Source organism: Geospiza fortis, unplaced genomic scaffold, assembly GCF_000277835.1.
Source record: "Geospiza fortis unplaced genomic scaffold, GeoFor_1.0 scaffold1, whole genome shotgun sequence".
Taxonomy (NCBI): Eukaryota; Metazoa; Chordata; class Aves; order Passeriformes; family Thraupidae; genus Geospiza; species Geospiza fortis.
Genome location: NW_005054320.1, coordinates 2,219,390 through 2,242,741, shown reverse-complemented (window position 1 = coordinate 2,242,741; position 23,352 = coordinate 2,219,390). Strand labels below are relative to the sequence as shown.

Sequence of the window (23,352 nt, the reverse complement as noted above, 5' to 3'; positions counted from 1 at the left end):
TGATTGGACAGGATAGACAGCAAAGCTAATATGGAAATCTGTTCATTTCCTCTGCAGTCATGTACTGAGCGTATTTTCCTTGGCATCATTCGACTTGTGAAGATGAGTGATGTTTTGCCTCTGTGTGGTTTCAAATTATTACCAAACAAAGCAAATTGAGGAATTTTAAGTTTTTTAATTGATTTACCGCAAATCAAATGCTTGGCTTCAGCACTGTAGGGTCACTTCTTTTTAAAATCTTTGTAATGAAGCTAGATGAAACACTGAAATGAAAACCTCATTTTTATTTACAGTCTGTTTAAAATGTCATCATGAAACAAGGTAATTTTTAATGACATTTTTCCCTTGTCATGATAAATAAACCATGAGGCTTGACATTAATTTAAGTGGAAAATGTTACCCACTCTTACTCCATAGAACTCCAGTTTTGTGATTCTTGTGAGAGGTACAGTCATCTTACCTCCCAGTGAATGTAGGATGTGATATTTTGGGAAAGGATGAGAATTTTTGCCCTCATGTTAATGGGAGCACAGACATTCAGCATTCTCCCCTACCTCCAGGGCAAATCATTTGTCACAAAACACAAACTGAATGCATATTAGCAAAACCACTACTAATGTTTATCGGTGCATTTGAAAACTTAAACAAAAAAACTAAGAAAATAAGATGGAAAGAAAGGAAAAGTTTTTTTCTTTGAAACATTAATTCCAAGGAAAGTAGAAGGTGCACCTTCACCTCCAGACAATATAACTGAGATCAAATCCAGTGTGTTATCACAGACATGTAAGAGCATCCCTATCAATAAGCAAAATCTTGGACAATAGTTAAAGTAGTATTAAGGTCTCGGATATTTTTAGGTGTTACACGTCAACTACAATTAACTGGTGTTTTACACTGAGGGTGCTCAGTATGCTGAAGCCAGTGTGAATCAGCTAAAGACCAGGTGTTGCCAACAAAACTGTGCCAGTTTACGTCAGCTCAATAGAATGGTGTCATTTAGACCACGAAGGGAGAGCAAAGGACATGACCATGCCTTTACCCTTGTCTCTGTAGGTATTTTTGTACCTTTTCTCTTCTTTTTTTTCCGCTGCTCGTGCACATTCATAGGAAATAGATATGACTCTAATTTTAGTACAATAGTAAACAACCTGGTCTCTTTAAAAACTACAAATTAACAAACAGTCATGCCCATATGATGTTTGAGGAAAGAATATACTGACATACATGAGGACCTGAAAGAGAAACTGGTTGGAAAGTGGAGAAAAATTGGATTTCACTGAGAAACTCCCAGAAAGCAATAAAAAACAAGGAAAGGGGAAAGACAAGGCAGAAATAATGAGATTTAAAATAATAATTCTTAAACACCAGAGCTGTTGTTGAGACTGATGGAGAAACACACTTTTTTATCCAGACAGTGTCCATTTGGTGGGAGGAAAGAAAAAGCTGAAGTCGGCGAACACCAGAGAGCTGGGATGCGTGAAGGAAAGAGTTAAGGCTGGAGTCACCCTCTCTGAAGTGCTCTGTGATGCTGTGCAGTGTTTCAGCCCCCAGAGCCTTCCTCCTCCTCCCTCCCTGTGTCAGAGTGGGGAGGAGGCGGGTTCTGCTGAGCTCTTAAATCCTGAGCGAAGTTTCCCCCATTTCCAGTGGCCACCGTTGTTTGAGGCTGGTTCGGAGCAGGGCTGGGGTTGCCCTGACATTTCTGAGACTGCGGTCAGCCGAGAAGAAAAAAAGACGAGTGTTTAACAATTTGCTTCTGTCAAAGCGTGGAGAAAGGGGAAAGGGAAGCGTCCGTTGTTTTGGTTTTTTTTCAGCATCACATTCCTGTGTTTTTCTTCAGCCTGGAAAATATATTAGTGCTGGTGCTTTCGTCCCTGGAAACAAAGGAGCTAAACGGGACTGAGGAAGTAAGGAGTGGGAAGGAGGTTTGGGAAGTTTAAAAGAGAAGGACTCGGAGCCACCAGAAGTTCCCTTTTCTTAAATGAAATCCCTGCCTGTGTGGGCAACCGGTACAGCAAAAATCCAGACCTGCAGGTAAATGGAGAAGCAGAGATCACAAAGGAAATTTCCGCTAACCTCATCCCGCCTGTCAAGAAGGTGAAGAAGAAAGTTAAAAGACACACAACAGGCTCTGCGACCTGTTGGGCTGCTCAAAGATAAAAAACTGAACAACAGAAAAGCTGTATGGCATTGGTCTCCTTTTAAAGGAAAAAGACGTGAGAACTCGTCTCTGGCAGGGGAACTTCCCTGAGAGTGTAAGTTTCAAGTCAAATTCTTATCTTTCTAATCTGTACGGGACCCTTCCTCTGTGTGTCTTTGCATGTGTACAGTGAGAGTGTGAGAGAAACCAGAGAGTGAGAGAGAGAGAAGGATGCAGATCCCGGTGTCGTTTTAGATAGACAGTATCGTGTTACAGAAGGACGATCTCATTTTTTCCTAAAGAGATCCATTCTGTGTTTTTCCCAAAAATAACTGTAAAACTTACAAAGCCACTAGGGCAGGACTGAGGTGTAATCAAGCACTTATAAATCACACTAAATAACCAGCCTGTGCTTTGCAGTTTTAATCACTTGTGCAAGACATCATCATACTGTTAACATCTAATTTTTCTCCTTCTCCCCCCCCCCCCCCGCCCCAACACAGATTGCACAATGAACTGGAGGCCAGCTCTCAGCTTAGCCCTGCTGTGGGCAGCATGGTTAGTGTGTGGCTCTGAGAAGACAGAGAGGCTAGTGGAAAGGGGGAGCCATGGAGTTAGGAAAGTGCCCCTGGCTTACAGGGCTTCAAGCAGCCTTCTGAGAAGGTCTGGAACATCCCTGAAGAATTCAAGCCCAAACCCTCAACATCCTGTTACCAAGAGGGATTCTTCAGCACCTCCAAAACCACCCACCAATCTCCTGCAAGGGGAAGCACGCTCCCAGGCCAGGGGCACAGGGACCAGAATGAGATTGGTACAGAAACTCACAGCTGCAGCCAAATACCCCAAGTCTGAGATGATTAAGGATGAAGGGATATCCTCTACCACCCAGTCGCGAGGAGTACGTTTCCCCTCAGGGTCAAGTTCTCCCAATGTCCTGGCCAGCTTTGCAGGGAAAAATCGGGTGTGGGTCATTTCTGCCCCCCATGCCTCTGAGGGCTACTACCGGCTCATGATGAGCCTGCTGAAAAATGATGTTTACTGTGAATTGGCTGAGAGGCACATCCAGCAGATTGTGTTATTCCATGAAGAAGGGGAAGAAGGGGGAAAAGTTAGAAGGATAACCAATGAAGGAAAAATCCTGGAACAGCCACTGGATCCTGCCCTCATCCCTAAGCTCATGAGCTTTCTGAAACTGGAGAAAGGGAAATTTGGCATGGTACTGTTGAAGAAAACCCTGCAAGTGGAGGAAAGGTATCCTTATCCAGTCAGGCTAGAGGCCATGTACGAAGTCATTGATCAGAACCCCATCAGAAAAATTGAGAAGATGAGGCAGAAGGGTTTCATCCAGACATGCAAAGCAGCTGGGGTGGAGGGGCAAGTGGTTGAGGAAGGCAATAATGGGGGCACCATGCAGCCTACCCCTGGCAGTGAACATGTCCAGGTGTCAGCAAGGAAGGAGGATCCAAGGAAGACCAATAATCAGCCAACAAGGACCAAAACAGTGAGGAAACCAATGACAACCACAGTGGCCACTCCTCTGCCCACAGTAAAGACCACTACCCTCCCTCCCACCACCACAACTACTCATGCTACCACCCATGCAGTGACAACAGCTAGCCGGTCTACTACAACAACTACATCCCTCCCCAGCACACAGAGGACCTGGACCATGAAGTCACATTCGACCACAGAGTACCACAGGCTGCCAGTAGCCCCTGATGCCACCACACCACGAGTCGCAGCCTCTGAGGACTTCTACTCTCCTGTGTGGAAAACAAACCGCAGGGACCGGCAGCGTGGCCCCCAAGAGAAACAGCTGGCAGCCACACGGAAGCCAAACAAGGCTGCCCGCTACGACAGTTTCACAGAACTCCCAACACCTCCCTCAGTGCACTATACAAAGGCAAGTGTGGGTAGATTTAAAGATAATAGAACTGACAGAAAGGACTTTAACCACAGGGACCTGAATGTCACACCTGGGCAACACAAACCAACTAAGACTAAACCACCAAAAAAGAAGACCCAAGAAAAGATACTCAGTAATGAGTATGAAGATAAATATGACCCGAGCAAGCCTGCTAGTTCCCATTTAGAGGAACAGTTTGCAGCAGGAAATATTCCCCAAAAGAGAGGAAAAGAATCAAAGAAGCATGACCGAATGGATAAACCTGAGAAGAAGAAGAAGAAGGACAGACCTGACAAGCAGCAGAAGAGTGAGAAGCAGTCCAAGAAGGTCAAAGCTGAAAAAAAGAGCAAACAGGACAAAGACCGCAGTAAGAAGAAGAAAGGAAGCAGGACTGAGAATGAGGATTTCCCCAAGTCCAACAGGAAGACTTTCCTACAGCCTCCCAGGAAATCAGCAGCTAACCTCCTGGAATATTTTGAAGGCAAGAGGAGACTCATTGTAAGTAATTAATTAATCTGAATTTTATTACCTAAATAAAGTCTTATCTCCCTCGTAGTAGGAGTATGTGGAACTATAAGCTTATAGTGGGTTTCTATTACTCTTTTCTGGTGCTTTTGTCTTAAGAGGTAAAATTTGTAGACCTAAATTATTGTTTTCAAAAGCCTTCTATTGGAAATCTTACATGCAGTATAAGAATCAGTCACCCAGAGATTGGGATAAAATCTGTTCCCAGCCACTTCCATGAGCCACCGTATAGCCATCAGATTATCTTGCTTCCAGTGGATATGTAGGTGTCAGGATCTGTATCATTAAGATCAATAAAATGAGGTTCCAGTGTGGATTACATCCAATCATCACCTTGGGGTCCTCGCCAAAGTTACCATGTTTCAGTGCTCTGCATGTCCTGCCAGCTGGCACACCTGCTTTGTACTGGTGCTGGTGTCCCAAAGCTGGAAGTAAGCCAGGTGGCTTGGCAATACTAGTGCACATCTGACTGAGGATATGCACAAAGGCTTGTGATCAGGTGCCCTGAGGGATGGGGAATTTGGGATTATGATCTGATGGGAATTTGACATTCAGATCTCCTAGACATCTTCAGAGATCCTGTGCAAACTTTATTTTGGTTAGGGTTTTCCTCCTGCTGTTTGTATTAAACTGTAACATTCCAGTAAGTTTTCAAGCCTGAGAAATTCAGCATGGTCTGGAGTTACTTGTCCCCAGGTTTTATAGCACTGTATGTTTTTCCAACTACTTATAAAAACCACTTCACCTGGGACAGGAAACAGTTTTAGTTGTAGTACAAATGTTTTTTCTGGCAGATGACACATATCCTGAAGGATACACTTTGGAAAACGTTTCTTTAAAAATATTATTGTGGGAGATGGTTTCTTGCAATTATCCTGCTGCAAGCTGGTCTGTTTCACAGTTATTGTCCAGTAATCATTGTCACAAACACCTTTGACTTTCGTGCTCCATATTCCAGTACAAATAGTTAAGGTGCCAAGCTAACATGCCAAGTTAAGATTTCAACCGTTGGAATGTAATGAATCATTCTGCTGATGATTCATGGGCCTGAAAACAAGGCAACTTTCTTCTCCCCATCCCCATTCTTCAAGGTGTTGGGAATGTGCGGAGCTAGCACTAGAAGTTGAAAAAAGCCATATATTTGAAAAAATTCAACTTGACTGAATTCTGCAAATAATGCCTATTAGTTACTTGTTAACTAATATTTAGCCAAAACAAAAGGTCAGAGAGAGAAACTATGTAGAAGTTGGGATCTTTGAAATTTGATCCCAGTGTTGTAGTTTCCAAGAATATAGGTAGCATCAGGACAAATATAAACAAAGTTGACAATAAAAGTGCCAAAAGTAAATCTCACAGATGTCAGACCACTACAGTACTGGCAACTTAAAGGATTGTCTAAAATGTGAACCTTCTGATAATGGGCTACCTCACAGCTGGATGTCTGAGAAAAGAGTTGCACAATCTCAGGTTATCAGGCCAGAACTCACTGAAGACAAATGATTATGCCATGCTGCACCTCACTTTTCCTGAATCTAATAACATCCTCAACCTGCTTACTCTGAAGCTCTCTGAAGAATAGGTTTGGTTTGGCTATTAGTAAAAACAATGGTTGAACTCTATTTTCTCATTGCCATGTGGAAAATAAAGAACTTCTCAAGTTTCTTTGAATCCCCACATGTGCCTATTTGCATTCCTTCCAATCAAACTCTTCAGTTCCCTTAGGGGAACAATCCTTACAATTAACGCTGTCATTCATGAGTCTTTAAACTCCCTCTCTAGAAAATTAGCCCACATTGCTGCAGAAGCAGCTCTACCCAAGTTGATCCCCATTGCTTTGCTGTACTTTTGTCCTTCAGACTGGCTTCCAAAGACATTGTTTCAGTGCTTTTCCAAACATCTTTTAGGAAGGACATGGGGTTTTAAGCTCTATGTCATTAACAATTTCAGATTTCAGAGTGAATTTCAAACATCTGGGACTTTGAAATCTATTCTGGGTTAAGTTCAGTTAATGACAAATATAGGTCCCAAGTGCAGAAATTGAAAAAAACTGTATGGGCTTTTAGTCCAACAGCCTCACCTCTCTGTGGTGGAGGTTTTGTTGCAGTCTTACAAATGTTTAGAAATTTTGGCCTTGTGAGTCTGGGTTTTTTGTTTATTTCTCTGTAGTGACGAAATGCAAGCTGACAGTTTTTTTGTAACACTCCATATATACCCACATGCACATATACACATATATACATATGCACACACACACACATATGCACGCATGCAAATGAGGAACAGGAAGATAACCAGAGGACTGGAGCACCTCTCCTTTGGAAACAGGGTGAAAGAGTTAGGGTTGTTCACCCTGGAGAAGAAAAAGCTCCAGGGAGACCTTATAGGAGCCTTCCAGTACCTAAAGATTATAAAGAAGATGGAGAGTGATAGTTGTGGATGCTCTATCCCTGTAAGCATCCAAAGCCAGGCCGGATGGGGCTTTGAGCAACCTGGTCTAGTGGAAGGTGTCCCTGCCCCTGGCAGAAGGGTTGGAACAAGATGATCTTGAAGGTCCCTTCTCACCCAAACCATCCTGTGATTCTGTGATGCAAACACTGATAGAGACAGTACACATACAGCCTGGGTTAAAACAGACCTGGCACAAAACTTTGGTTGGAAATTTGCTTTGTTCTACAAGGTTTGATGAAGCAGATCAGATTCAGGCTTGACTCTGCATACCAGCTTATGACCTCCAAAAATAGGAGGAGACAATATAAACCAATGGTCTGTTTTTCATCTCAGTCCTCAAGCCTTTCTCATAATATGTTTTTTTATTTGAAGCTTTTTTATATGCATTTTAAAAGCAATGTGTTACATGCTGTAGCCCTGAAACAAAATCCTCTTTCTGTCTGTCACTCTCATTTGCCTTCTTGTCCCAAAGCTGTAGTCATGCTAGGGGTCCTTGCATAAATGAGAGGCAGATTTTATAAGCCTAGAAATGTTTTTACATTGATGAACTGGATTTATAATGAGTGTACAGTAAAAATTAGCCTTCAGGCCCAACAAACTTCAGAAGGCAGCCAGAAAATTATTTCTCCTGTTACAGGTTAAAGCATAAATTTGTAATTGAAGGATTTTGGTGATTATCTGTGACCTTAAATCATAAAACTTGAGTCTATATTACAGCTCCCTTTGTATTTGGGGGATCAGTGGCAGGTGTTTGATTGCAGTTCACTGCTGCCAGTTAGAACAATTACATTGCTAGAGTTGTATTATTCCTAGGAATCTTCTGCTGGAAACTGCTGTGTAGGATCACTGAATGTTGTTATGCACACCCCTTCTCTGGAATATTTTCATCTCAGTCACTGATGGAGGATCTGAGTTGTATGCTCTAAATTTTTTAAAAATTAAATCTTTGCAATCCTTAGAAGGTTTTGAAGTAAGTACTGTAGAATGTAGAGTTTTTAATACATCTGTTGTTGTAATTGTTCGTCTTCCTTTTTGCCCACAGCTGTGCCTTTGTGCAAGTGTAAGTCCCATAAGACATCAAAGTAGCTTAGAACAAAGAAAAGCAAAATCCGTTATTTTCAGATGAAGTCACAGTGGCCTTAGCAAGAACTCAAGGTCTTCCTAAATGGCCATCAGTTACATGAGTACTCATGTAGCCCTACTGTACTCACCCCCTGGCAGTCAAAACAGGCACAGGAGCCCTGCCTGGACCATGGGATGAGGGCAGAGCAGCTGCCCTGTGAGTGAGTCAGAGCACCACTGAAGGCTGTGAGGGAGACCTGGTGGGCCTAGCAGAGCAAGGGATAAAAGGAGAGTATGTGGCTTTTTGTAAAATATCATGATATTTCTTCTACCAGCATTGTGGTAGAAGCAGCAGAGGAGCTAGTGCAACTAGCTGTACCTGCTTCCGAAAGTTTTCCTGTAGCTGGCTGAATGTCATTGTGTCAGGCCTGGGCATGAGGGTACACTCCAAACAGAAATAAATAACAGCTTTATGGGAAAGAGAGCCCACTTTGCAGACAGCCACTGGTTCTCCTTCAGCAAAATAATCACCTGCTTCATTCCTTATACTAAACAAACTCTTTTGTCTCTGCCACCAACCAGCTGATCACAACCCCCAAGGCGGACAACACCATGTATGTACAGCAGCGAGACGAGTATCTGGAGAGCTTCTGCAAGATGGCAACCAGGAAGATCTCAGTCATCACAATTTTCGGCACCATGAACAACAGCAGCATGAAAATTGACCACTTCCAGCTAGGTTTTTTTCTTTTAATACTTTCTTTCCATCTCATGGGCACAATACAGACAGCAATGGGAAAAATCCCCCCAGCTTTTGACCCCCAGGGTCAAAATCTAAGATTATGCAGGACCTGAAAAGTAGTTCATCTAGACATATTTAGTGCCACCTTCTTCACATTCAGATTTTCCATGTAGATGGGTGATACTGGGCATCCATCTCTCTTGGGTAGCTTTGAAACAACTGCTGTCAGCGTTCATGTCCTGGGGAAGTACCCATCAAACCAGTGAAAACCTGTCCTTGTGTAACAACAGTGGCTGAGCAAAGACTTCAGGTTGCAGTCCAGCAAAGCACTTAAGCTTAGGTATCTCTTGAATCATTGAATTATCTCATTTCTGTCTCAATCTAAAGGTTAACACCACTGTGAGTGCTTTGCTGGATGAAGCCAAAGAAATACAAATATCCTACAATTCTATACTCCAAATAGAATAAAAGCTTCTAATTTTGCTTACAAGTCCACCACATCTTTCCCATCAAAGTTCATCTGGTTTTACCAAACTTTGGGAAAAAATGCGTGATGGAACAGAAAGCACAGGGCCTGACCAGCTGCAGGGTGTTTCAGGTCTGGCACATAAATGGTCAGAAGATCACAGATTTATGTCTGGCTTCCAGCTGTGCCTCTGCTACTCTCCGAGGGAAAGGATCTAGCCTTGTGTCACTGAGTGACAGTGAGTCACAAATCCTGCCAGACTGTCCATTTGTGCACCTCCTTGACAAATCTGGAGCAGTACAGGATTTTCCACATCAGGCCAAGGTTACTCAAGGTCACGTTTTGTGTACCTAGATCCATATGCCTGTCAGTGGACTGTTTAGGATTATAGTTAGCTCTAGTCTGGCTAATATTCAGACATTCACTCTGACATAGACCATATTCTTTCAGCCTGTTCCGAACTTAACCTACATCCAAACTTTCCCCAAACCACGTAAGAGTATGTAACAGCTGAGTTCTCATAAGAGGAATTAAATTGTTGAAGAAAAACAGGAGATTTAGAAGGGTATAGGTTAAACCTTACATGAAGTTCACCTTACAATTTTGTTCGAAACACCAAATCCCGATCTTTATAGCAATACATGCAATACAAATAAATAATACAAACATCTTTCTGTTCTACCTCCCTTTCTCCTCCACCCTTCCTGTTTGTATGGCCTCTTCAAGGCTCATTCTCTGTGAGCTTCAGAGGCAGCAAACGCTCCTAAGAAACATTTTGTACACAGTATGTTTCTGTAGTAAGAAGCTTCAGCACCCAGCATGATGAGGCCTACTAGGAGTGCTGCATATTGGGACTGAAATACAAAAGACAACAATAGAAAAGTCAACAGAAGAGACTTTTCACTTGAAATTTCAAACACATTTAGAAGTGGTGAATGAAGGAGCTCAGTGACACTGGTTGAGATTAGCTCACAGTGATACCAGAGAATATTTCCCTCTTTCCCCCTGGAATGACATAATAGCTGAGTGTCACTGCAGAGGTCCTCTCTTCAGACCAAGGTAGCAAATGTGGTTTCTTTTCCCTATGAGAAACAGGGCTTTAATCAACTAAACATCAGCCCCAGGCTACCCATCCTACAATCAAAGCAAGCATCTAATCTATCAGGCCACTGCACTGCTAAAACAACCTGCTGGCCTTCTTTGTAACCTTGTTGGAATTATTTCTAGGGATAAATCATCTTCCCAGCCTGTCTAGCTGCCAAAGATGTATGGAGAAATGTTTCTCCATTCTTTCATAGAAAAAGCAAAGACAATAAGGTCTTTGCACGTAGCAGCATAGTCTCAGCTCTGGTGGATCTTCATGCACATCCCAGATGTCCTCTATGAAGAGGGTGTCAGGGACAAGCAGTGACTTGGAAGGAAAGAGGCAACTAGATTAACTTCCTTTTTCTCCACAGAAATTATTTCCAAGTTTGAAAGGCAGGTCAGCCTTTGTGGTATTATTTTTTCCTTGATACAGAATTTTGTGTATCACTCTGTAATTTAATATTCTTCTTCTCATTGTAAGTTTTGAAAGAAAATCTCCTAAAAAGAAAGTTCTAAAGAGCTAATAAACTTCATATTGATACCTAGAGTTTAAAGCAGAAAGGTGACATAGGTCAGTTGGTCTAAGTTACTCCTGTACCTTAGCTGTTTTCCATCACATTTCACAATAACAACTTTTGCATTTTTCCATCTCCATCTAGGTCAATGAGATAGTCTTCACTTTTAAACATGAACTTTTAGTCTATGCTTTAATGGTCATACTTGCCATTAGTAATACATAAATCTTACTCTTCAAGCACATTTAGATATATTTGTGAAGTGGATAACCAATTAGCACATCTTGAAATCCATCCAATCAAAAGCTAACAGCATTGCTTGTTAATTCTTCATAAAACTTTGAACTGAGGTACATACAACAATGAAAACTCATATAAATTAAATAGATAGCATGATAAGTATAACCAAATTTTAATATTTTCTGGCTTGGCTTTTTTTTGTAAGCAGTGGATTCAATATGTGAAACCTAAAGATCAGATTCTAATTCAGACATTTTCCCAAAATTTTAATTCAGAAGTTTCATTCAGTCTATACACAGGATGGATCTACTGCAAAATTTGAATCAGATCAGTATGCTCCTTAAAAGCCATGTATGTTTAGAAAACAATTTTAAATGCTTTGCTGTATAATGACTAAAATCTTTCTTGTTGCTGTGGATCAATTAATCACATCTCTATTTGCTGACAAACAATTATGGAGCAAGGGACTGAAAAGTTGTACCTCTGGATTCCATCTCTTGATGACCTGCTGTGTCTCTGGCTTCAGGCAGGTTACTTAAGCCATGGCTGAGATTTCTGAGTGAGGAGATGAATATACCATTGATAGTGGTGTCACAGGGCATAGACAAGTTTGTAAGCTCTTGTTGCCCAGGTAACATTTCACTTGGTGTGTGGTTTAGCCTGTCCTTAGCTTTCCAGGCTTACAGTTATAGAGGCTTGTTTCAGCACTGTTGCAGTTGTAAAGAGCTGTGCTGGATGCTACAGCTGAGGCTGTGCTGGTGACACGGAGACATTCAGGACTTGACTGCAATGCACCCTGGTTGCACAGGATGTAAGGAACCTCAGTAGCTCCACAGGCTTGTCTTCAAATCTCTGTCTTCAGAAGTCATTTTCTCATTGTTTCAGAATGTTTTCTTAGAGTGGACCACTGAGTAGGTACAAGTCATAATCAAAACTAACTTTTTGCCTGTCAGACTGCTAGAATCAGCTAGCAGAAGGAGGAAGGAGTGCCAAAGTGGGGTATCTAGAGAGGTATGCTGCCAGCACTGCAGCATTCAAGACATGTTGAACAGTTTCTGGTTTCTTATAGTCACTGCATGTAAGTTTTTAAGACTGGTAAGGTTAACTCTACTGTCCTGGCCTACCTCAAGCTATTCTAGCTATATTTTACTGACCTATGCTGTTTCATTTGCACATGGTGCACATGGTCAAAATTTCTATTTTCAATTACAGAAGTGGCTACATTTCAGGAGCTCATGAAATGATTAGTACATGCATATACATGTATGAGCATATTGAAAAAATCTCAAAGATCTTTCCAGGAAAAAGCAAGATTTCTCAAAAGAATGTACAAATGATAAATACTGAAGTGCACGAGTCCTAGGATCAACTGATTTTCAAAGACTATTGGGATGGAAAACTAGACAGTTAAAAGTCATATGAATGAAAAGTTCACACACATGGTTTGTAATACATTGAATATGCAGCAGGAAGAGAGCTTCTGAGAAATGAATTCTCCCTTTTCTTTTGAGGCAAAATTAAAGACAGTGCTGTGTGATTCCATGACTATTTTTATTTCTCCTTTGCCTCACATTAAGATAATGAAAAGCCCATGAAAGTGATAGAAGATGAAGATCTTGTGGACCAGCAGCTCATCAGTGAGTTGAGGAAAGAGTATGGGATGACCTACAATGATTTCTTCATGGTGTTGACAGACACTGACATGAAGGTCAAGGTGAGGGTTTCAACTCTTTGAACTCAGGTCTCCTGAAAGAAAATGCATTGGAAACATATGAAAAAAATTTAAAAATTTAGGAAATTACACTTCACTTGCCTGTGAGGCACATAAGATACTGATTCAGGACCTGGTTATTGCTGAAGGACAAGCAAAAGAACAAACAGTAAGCGAAATTTTCAGAACTTAGGTAGCTATCTTCATTTTCTGCACTTAGAGGATCTCAGGAATTGTGTGTTTCTGCTGGAATGATGAGGAACAGAACCTTCTCACACCTGACTGGATTTTTATGTAGTACCTGGCATTCTAAAACACACAGTTTGGCTGCTCAACAGGATGACAGCACATTACATAAGGACAATCCTCTAGTTGAATGGCCTTACAAAAGGGTATAACAACTGCAATGTCCTGGCTTTACCACTTTGGGCAAATATTGAAAATATGACACTTCCAAACGGCAGTCTGACTGCAAAAACAATTATATTTCCATAGTTTCTGATCTGTTTTAGGCCTTGTTGCCTGCATGCAAATTAGAATACTTGGATCTCCAAATATACTACAGTGCTCTGATACATGCAGAAAGGCTGCTAATATGAGCATCTTCATACCCACCTGTCTTGGTTTTTTTTTCTTAACAGCAATACTATGAAGTACCCATAGCAATGAAGTCTGTGTTTGATTTGATTGACACCTTCCAGTCACGAATTAAAGACATGGAAAGACAGAAAAAAGAGGGCATTGTCTGCAAAGAAGATAAGAAGCAATCCCTTGAGAGCTTCTTATCCAGGTATCACCTTCTGTTCTTATCTGCTGCTAGTTCTACTAATTATCTACTAATTATTATTACCATAAAAATACTCATGTAACTATTTCTGGGATTTTTAAATATATATTTGTCAGTATTTACAAGGTTAAACAAACACAGAGATGCAGCCAGAGCTGAATGTAGTCTTGTATAGAATGCTGAAAGACAGGAAGCATGCTTCCTGACAAACTATGTCTTCCTCGGACACTGATTTTCAGGGCCTCAGTTTCCCCATCCTGACATGGAGGTAATAAAACTGATTTGTATTAGAAGAGCAAATAAGGATTAATTCACAGATGTTAGCTCAATGTTTTGAATGTATGAAGCACATTGTTTATGTGTTTTGATCATCAACCATCCCAATCTCATTAATCCCATTCTAATCCTTCCCATGTAGTTCAAATCAGTAATTAATTCTAACTTCCTTCTTATCCTGCTTGAGATAACAGTTTGTCTTTGCCAGTATTAGTCATGCATATAATTAAAGGTCTTGCAGATGTTTTTTGCAAAATGTCGGAGACCTACAGAAACACAATTTTGTTTTTGCAATCTCTACATGCTGTATTATTACCCTATCCTGAGACCTAAATTCCAGGCAATAAATTTATCTGGACTGTGGGCATTCCTACCCACAGAAGAGCTGTGCAGTTACAGCCCTCTCTCAATTATCACAGGATAATTGACATGAAATTAGGGCTACCCATCATTCTAGACCTTACCTGTTACAACTGCATCCTCGTCACCTACTATGAGAATGCATGGGAATACACTTAATTTAAAAATAAGCTTTAAAATAGGTTTTAAAAATTAGTGAGGCAGCATGATAGATTATGACAAGGAGGAAAGGAGCAACAAGTAAATGAATAGGTTGTTGGTTCATAAACATTTTAAAATTCAATGGCCACTTCAACAGAAAGAGAACCTTTAAGAAGATCCACCCCACCCACTTCACCACCTCCTGTTTAGGTCCCAGTGATTCATCCTTGAGGCCACCAAGAAGAACCACAGTTTGGAAACAGCTGATCAGCACAAGAAAGATCTTGTATACTGGAAAGGGTCAGGCCCCAAATCCTTCTTTGCTTGGAAACAGCCCCAGTAATAAACACACATTAGAAAACTGGGCACAAAAAAGGCAGAATGTTGCATCTATAAACAGAACTGCTGCTGCACAGAATGCATTTGCTGTCTGTGAAACAAGCATCAGACTTTAAAAACTGGGTGGACTTCTCTAGCCACACTAACTGGTCGGATTCCCAGTAAAATTAATTCCATCTTTGTCCAGTATCATGTTCCCAGTTGAACAAGAGCCCTGGCATCATATCCCTGGTGTTACCCCTTGCAGAGCTCACTTATAATAATGCAAATATTGTTCTTAACAAACCTGCCTGGTGTGAAAGGAGACCATGAGAGCCAGAGCCAGCTTGAGTAATGCTTAAAAGCCATGTAGATGGAGGAAAACCTTAAGTTTGGGGGCAATTCTCCCTCTTAGATCTAGACGCTGGCTGTGCTGCTCTCCAGGCTCACACATCAGAACACAATGCAAAACAGGTGGAGAAGGAAGAAAGGATCCACAAAGGCATGGGTCTGGCAAATTTGTCAGGAGTATTGGTCCATGACTTCTGATGTCAGAAATAAAGCAGAAATTTGTTAGTGTTGGTGAACTAACAGCTGTGAAAGACCAGCTGAATTCATTTCTAAGCTGTAGTCCCAGATGAGCACACCAAGTTCTCCTGGGGTAGGGGAATAAACAGCTTGAATGGCTTTCAACACTTTTCAGCTCTGTGTAACTGTGTAACTCCAAACGAGATATTAAAAAAAAAAAACAACAAAACAAAACAAAAAAAACAGAACCAAAAAGAAATATAAAAGTATCTTAAAGTAACTTGTAGTTTTTCCCTAGGCAAAATATGATCCAATGGCCACATTCTCACTCATTGTTCATAGGTAACATGGGGTTTTTCTATACAAAATAGTACAAAGATTATTTTGTTGCCCATTTGCAGAACAATGACACAAAATTTCCCACCTTTTCTTCACATCACATATGTGATCCTTAATGCTTCTCATTCCTATTCACTTAGCTGTACATGTACATTCATGTTTCTTTGCTGTTCCTCCTGAGAAAGATGAAAATTGAGGAGGTTTGATTTTCAAGGATTTACTTTTATAGTCATTAAAAAACATCGGCATCGATCAACAAGCAAAGACATCAGCATGCCCTACTCCTCTAACAACTTCTTCTCTGACTTTGAGCAAGTCCCACCTTATCTTCAGCTTCTCTTAAGTGAAGCAGAATTGACCCTTTGCATTAGCCTTCATTTTGAGATCTTCACATGGTACAGCAGAAAAGCAGGCTATTATTATAACAGAGTAACATCTGCATCCATTTAAAAAATCATTTCCTGCTGTAAAAATATCTCTGCAGCTTTGCAAATTCCTATAAATCTGATTTATTTAGGTTAAATGAAGAAGTATCTATATTTAAAAAACAAGTTTTTGAGAGAGTATTAAAAACCTCTAGAGGTTAGAATTTTTAAAAATTTTAAGTGTCCTTATGGCACTGCCTTTCCTTGACAGGAAAGAAAGGAGATCCTTATGCAAAATCTTGGGTAGATGGTGCAGTCCCTATTAAAGATTCCAAGATCTATCTTACTGCTCCATGCATGCCCTATACAGCCATGGGCTGACACAACCACACACGTACAAACAAGCTCACATTTAGAGCCAGGTTGAAGGTATTTTGAGCAAATGTGGTGCAGGAAGGAAAAAAGAGGTCAGTGATTATTTACACAGAAGTATGAGTTATGTCTGAAATGAAGATCCACCCTAATTCTCAGACAGCCCTTGGACTGCAAAATAACTGTGCAGTTCCAGCAGTGGTGAATGACATAAAAGCTAAATGCCTAGTGAGGAATTCCACAGGAATTCTTCTCTCTTGAATATACACTTCTCAGTACTGCTGGAACTACTGAAGGGCTTTGAGCAAATATCATAAACTTTGCAGTGTTTGTTTGGTGAAGCAGCAGCACTTCAGGTATTTCTTTGAAAGTTTTGGAGTTGTAAAGTTCAAAACAAGCTGTAAAATTCAAACAAAACTTTATCCTCTCCCAGTGATGGACAGAACTGGGAAGATTTCCCACCCAGCTGTCACTTAGAAGTTGTGAGAGATTTGACATCTATCAGCCTACAGAAAACAGAAATGCTGAGAAGACTTTAGTCACATATCATGACCACGCCTGGCCATACTCTCTTTTCAGGTTCCGATGGAGAAGGCGCCTGGTGGTGATCTCTGCTCCCAGTGATGAAGATTGGGCTTATTCCCAGCAGCTTGCTGCTCTCAGTGGACAAGCCTGCAATTTTGGTGAGTCAGAAGGAATTATATTCTTGCTTCCCCAAACTGCATCCTTCCTGGTGATGTCATCACGATTCCTTTGCTCAAGTTTGAACCTGGACAGTCTGAAGAGTCTGACAACTGAAAATCTTCCTCCAGATCCAAATGGAAGATTGTGTTAAGCAGGTAGTACAGCACGCTAGTGGCTAAGACAGCTAAACAAAGGATTCCCTGGAATCATTTTTGAAGCATTACACTCATGTACCAGAAAATACTAGCACTCCAAAGCTTCTCTTCTGCCTTGTACTTCAGGAGACTAATAGTTGTTTTGGGGCTTTTTTGTACTGCAGAACTTAACAAGACAAGGAAAATGCTTTGGTAAGGGCAGACCCTTTAAAATCCAACTGCAAAGTGGACCAGGCATCAGAGAAATGCATGGACACCAAGGTTTTTTTCTTTTCCTTACTGCTTCATTGCCAAAATCTGTAAGAATATTAATGGAATCCATTTCAATCCAATAAAGGCCCTCCCAGACCCATAACTAGGTACTTAAGGTCCACTTACATAGTCAGTGGAGAGAGAAGGGCTCCTCCAGGAGACAACTAAGGGCAAGACCCAGAGGTACTCTTCTGTCTTCATGTCACGAAGTGCAGAGAGACTTACTCCTTAAGTTCTTAGCAATGCACAAACCATACTGGACCTAGACTCAACTCCTTCAACAAAACAAAACATGTCCCTTTGAACAGCTGCTATTTCAATGCATTTCAATTGCACCAGAAGGGAGATCTGCACAGTATGATTGTTTATTCATAATCACCTGGCTTACATTCAGAGCATCAACATCACCTCATTTGGAAAGTACCAAAGTAAACTGCAACATGGGCCACTGCAAATTGTTTCTGAAGAATAAAATGTAGTCAAAAGAGTTGACTATCCCCACCCTTTGGTAGCTTGAACATAATCCAGTGAGCTTCTAAAGCACTTATCAACTAAGCACTTTTAACTAAGTGGTATGTTTCCAAGCATCTTACCTCCAAGTTATAAAAGCAGTTACATCAAAGATTTTGTAGATTTTACTGACTTATGTTACATGAACAGTTCCTGCTGTCCCTAATGTCTTTCTTCAAAGCAGAGGCAACAGTCCAAGCCTCTGTGCAGAACAAATGGAAGAAGTGAGTATCTGTCATAAGCTATTCCCTGCAGTCATTCAGGTTATGTTGCCTCTAAATAATTTTTTGCTGTGTGTATGATAAGTAAAAGCTTTACTAGTCAAGAAAACAGTATAGGAAGATCCTGGAGTTGGAGAATGGCCTCTGCAATTTACTGGTGATTCTGATGCTTGTATCCATATGCTACAGAACCACATCACCATGCTGCTGTCCTTGGAAGAGCTGTATGCAACTGATATCACATTTACTCAACACATCAGCTTATCCTTATGTTTGGGACAGATTACTTGACTGGCAGGCACTCCATAGAAATCAGTAATTCTCCTGAAGGGCTGGCTGAGACTGGGCCCTAATATAGCAAGCACAGACCTGGCTGATTAAACTGAAATCTGCCCAAAGATCTGGTCTAAACCAAAACCTTTATTTCCTCCACAGGTCTGCGCCACATAACAATCCTCAAATTGCTGGGAGTTGGAGAAGACATTGGAGGTGTCTTAGAGTTGTATCCAATTAATGGTAAGTGAAGAAATTCCGTTTCTTCAGTACTACCCATGAAGGGCATTATACAGTGCTGAGTACTTTGCTGTAATTCCTTTAGAGGAGTGAATATGATTGTTTTCCTGTTTTGTTTCTTTTAAGAAATAAGATGACACAAAAATAAACAAAAAGCTTTCTTGGCGTTTCTGCGCTAAATATTTTATAGGTTCTTCAGGAAAGAAAAGCACAAATATCTGAGGTTCACCTCACATTTTGATTTCCTGTGAAATCAGTCCCCAGGACACTCTTCTGCCAGCCTTGCTGTCAAAGACAGGAATGTCTGTGCCTCTTTACATGCTCAAGAGTTTGTAGGGCTAATTGAACACACACTCAGCAGATTCTCCTCTATGAATCCCTCATTTATATTCATAGAATGGCTTGGAGTGAATAGGACCTCTTAAAGATAATCTAGTTCCAACCCCCTGCCATGGGCTGAGACATCTTTCACTTCATCAGGTTCCTCAAAACCCCATCCAACCTATCCTTGAACACTTTGAGAGACAGAGCATCCATATGACCAACCTGCTCCTGGATCACACCACCTCCATAAGGAAGAGGTATAATAAAAAGCCACTTCCTTATATCTAATCTAAATTTACCCTGTTTCTATGTAAAGTTAATACCCCTTGTTCTCTCTCTGGGCCCTGGTAAAAAGTCTTTCTCCATCTTCCTTATAAGCTCTCTTTAGTATTCCACTTGCATCCCAGCATACTCTTCCAGGTAGATCCTTTAGAGAGTCCTTAAGCATTGTCAAATGCTGTGGGTTCCTTTGCTACCTAATCCAAACAACTGCCTCCAACAGTGGAGGAACAAAGAAAGAAAGCAGCTTATTTATTCTGTGCATTAAAGCATTCTAGTCCTTCTACAGCACAGGAATATTAAGTCCATGTATGAGGAAAAAAATAAACAGAGGAAGCTGATGTCAGACTTCTTCCATCAACACTCTTGCAGCCTCCACTGATTTTTTCACTGGAGGCTTCATTACTTTGTTTATAGTTCCTATTTGTTAAGATCAACAGATCTTTGGCTAATCTCTCCTTGAATTGATGTTGACTTCTAGCACGTGTTCTACTGGGAGAGCTTCTAGAGAGGTACCTTTTATTTGGCCCCTATACCTTTGTTTGATTCCTCTTATTTCTTGTGTGGGGAAAAAAGGTGAACATTTAATCCCTAGCCATCCCTGCAGTAACACTGACATTCACTCCCACCTTGCTTCTGCTTCAGCGATGCTATCTATCATAGGACCTTTGGAAGCCTTCTGAAAATTCACATAGCCTTTATCAGCCAGGCCACTCTTAACCACCTGCTTGCTGACCTCTTTCAGAGAACCTCAAGTCTGTAAGGCAGGGTGCCACTGTGTTAAGAGTCCCATTGCCAAGCCAACTATGTATATATGTGCCCACTGATCTTAGTTTACTTACTGTCTTACAGTTTCTACTCATTTACCCAACACAGACTTCACACTTAAAAGCCTGGAATTCAACAGATTTACCCTAGAACATATACATTAAAGAGGAAATGACATCTACCACATCCCATACCACACATATCATGACAGTTCAAGAGTGAGGCTCTATATCCTGCAATTCTTCTATCACACTTCAATTATTTTAATTTCTTTCATTGTTACTGTTTTCCACATATGTCTTCTGCAATACATAAACTGGTGACCCAAGCTGAAAAGACATCAAAGAAATTAATGGATTTTGGGTGACAAAAAGATGTACCACACTACAGTAGCTTCAGGCTAGAGAACAAGGAAAAGTTTACTAAACTTAAAAAAGCTGTTAAAAACAGATCCTTAGTTCACAGGAGAGTAATTTCATTTCAGATCCAGGAAATGGATATGAACTTGCAAATGACAAGAATCTTATATTGCCAACTCTCGGGCTGTATCTTATCTCCTGTTGCTAATTTTTTTACCTAGAAATCATCATCATCATCTCCTGAACAAAACATTAATGCTGATTTTATGTGATCACTTTCTAGGAAGCTCAACTGTAGACCGAGAAGACATCCCAGCTAATTTAGTGAAAGACATTCGGAATTATTTCCAAATTAGCCCCGAATATTTCTCCATGCTTCTAGTGGGGAAAGATGGCAATGTCAAATCCTGGTATCCTTCTCCCATGTGGTCTATGGCAATTGTGTATGACCTGATTGATTCCATGCAGCTCCGGCGCCAGGAAATGACAATCCAGCAGTCACTGGGCATGCAGTGCCCCGATGATGAGTATGGTGGGTATGGCTACCACAGCTACCACCAGGGCTACCAGGAAGGCTACCAAGATGACTACCATCACCATGGAAGTTACCACCATGGATATCCATACTGAACAGAGTGACTTAGCCTCTGGCTGCCCCCATGTCTGTCTTCCAATAGCTATCCAAGCAATAGGTGGCCAGTTGCAGAAAATCTTCCCAGGCCACCTAGATATCCTCGTTCTTCTGCTGTTCAATCAAGGGACTTTGGTTATATGCCTCTCAAAAAATGCAGAAGCCTTTACAGTGAAGCAATTCAAACCAGTAGCATTGAAGCTTTAAACAATAAAGACTCCTTTATACTTTTAAACCTGTATAAACAAAGGCCATCAGCAGGTGCTGTTTGTATTAAAACCAGACAAAAGAATCCCACAGCCCCAGCCCGTGGGCACTACAATTGTCCAACAATGTGCTTTTTACTACTTTTTCTAAGGAGGAAAAAAAAGTATATTTATTGGAAAGTGAGATTTCATTATGCTTATGAAGAAAAACAAAAAACCACATTTTGGGTCTCTCCCAGAAAAGAAAAATTTAAGAAAGAAGCATGGGGCATGCTCTTTAATAATAACAACAACAGTAATAAAAACTTTTTGAAACACCATGTTTAAAAAGACAGCATCCCTTCTACAGTGCATTACCATTGTAATTAGCTGACTTTATGAATGAAAATAAGACTTATGGCTATGGCAGAACTTGTTCCAATACAATACAATGTAAAGTTCTTAACTACAAATCTTACTGCATGGCTATTTATTCTTTCAGTTGGGGTCCCTGTTCTTTTAGGTCCTACCCACCTCACTGTTAAATCCAAGTTAATGAGAGCTAAGTGGACATACCAACCAGGGTTAGCACTGTCTGAAATACAGAAATCTGAAATGCATTATTTTCATCAGAAAAAGAAATCTCATTCAAGTATATTTTTCATGAGTTGTAACTAGCTCTCTATAATAATGCTTTTAATTAAACTCTTACTCCAAATTTCAAATTTTCTTTTACCTTTTCTGCTCATACCCTTGCCTACAAAAGTGATCTGGATTAAATGTTTATAGAAGTATTTGAGATTATTTAATCTGCTATACCATCTCTATTTCTGCTACACTTTCAGAAATGTTTTTTTTCTCCCTTCTCGTTCATGTCTTTGGGCATTGGAGCTGTAGCACCACTCTACCCTACTGAAACCAGTGTCAGGATCTGCTTGCATAGCCATGGTTTCAACCATGTAGAGTCATGGTTTCTAGTCATTTGTGTTAGATTTCTAAATATTAAAGATGCAGCAAAAAGATTATGGAATATCTTGAAGTGAAGATATCATGTCAGCCTTTATAATGGAATATTGGTCACTTCTGATGTCGAAGGTGTGCCTGACCAATCATATTTCTTTTTATAATCCATGATGTGGGTGCACATCACGTATAGATGCACACAACAGGGCAGTTGTACTGGGTATTGCTATCACAGAAGTAGCACAGGAATAGGGAAAAGCTACAGCTCTAAGCTGGCCAGACCATGCCCTGCATTTTGACTTCTGCCATTTTCCTGATTTCTTTTTTTCCCAGATGAAAACAAAACTGGATAAAGCAACAAGTTCACTCAAAACCAGATGCTTTCTTTAGAAACTTAAGTCACAAAGGGTCAAGCATCACTTGCCCTTCTGAATGTCAAAAGGGCAGACAAATGGTCACAAGGCCTTAGCTGTACAAACCTGGTCACTCTCTGGGGCATGCTGCCCTCCCTATCACAACATCTAGTCAGTGCAGGGTACAGCTCCTGACTAACCTGTCTCAGGTGACTGGAGCTAACTGGGGGAAGGCATTTAACAGAATGATTTTGAGAGGACTGCTGCCGGCAGAGAGCTTCTGAGGTCTCAGTGGCAATAGCACTTCCACAGCTGAAAGCAGTGGACAGAGAAATTCAAAAAACCAAAAGAATCACAGGATGGAAGGGTTTCTAGAAGAAAATGAAATGTCCTGTAGCTTGCTTTTAGAAAACAAGAGCTCATTGCATTACTGTGTCAAGATATGCTGCCTAACTTTCCTTGCCTAAAGCAAAAGAGGAAAGTATACCAGACGCCTAACAGGCACCTCCTGTAGACAGAAAGAAACACACCCTTGGAGCATTTTCTTTCAGGTGTTCGTTTAAACTTTCCTGTAATCTTGTTTTCATGTAAAGTCTTTAAATGAAAGCCCTTTTAACTCACACTACAAATCACATAAATTAAATGTCCTGCGCTGCAAGGGTTAACTTACATTAAAAAGAGTGCAGCACCTGATCCAAATGACCTTTTTTTTATACCGCTGTCTGAAAGTCAAAGTCAAAATGTGCAAGTACCAAATCCTGCCTAGGCATTCAGTGGGAATTGCATTAAAAAGACAACTTCAAACAAGTTGTCCACTTATCAAGGGAGGTA

General features: G+C 40.8%; 1 protein-coding gene across 2 annotated transcripts; it reads left to right on the top strand.

Moving 5' to 3' along the window:
• The first annotated feature begins 1,610 nt into the window (after window positions 1-1,610).
• Window positions 1,611-22,009, top strand: CCDC80 (coiled-coil domain containing 80). 2 transcript variants are annotated; one of them, XM_005420539.2, is made up of 8 exons: window positions 1,611-2,252; window positions 2,641-4,541; window positions 8,661-8,817; window positions 12,705-12,841; window positions 13,480-13,628; window positions 16,904-17,007; window positions 18,582-18,662; window positions 20,673-22,009. In XM_005420539.2, exons 2-8 carry the CDS (start codon window positions 2,649-2,651, stop codon window positions 21,017-21,019), a joined length of 2,868 nt encoding a protein of 955 aa, XP_005420596.1. In that variant the 5' UTR covers window positions 1,611-2,252; window positions 2,641-2,648; the 3' UTR covers window positions 21,020-22,009. The 2 variants fall into 2 exon arrangements, with proteins under 2 accessions (XP_005420596.1, XP_030912480.1); XM_031056620.1 differs by lacking the exon at window positions 1,611-2,252 and having other exon boundaries at window positions 2,607-4,541.
• Window positions 22,010-23,352: the final 1,343 nt, after the last annotated feature.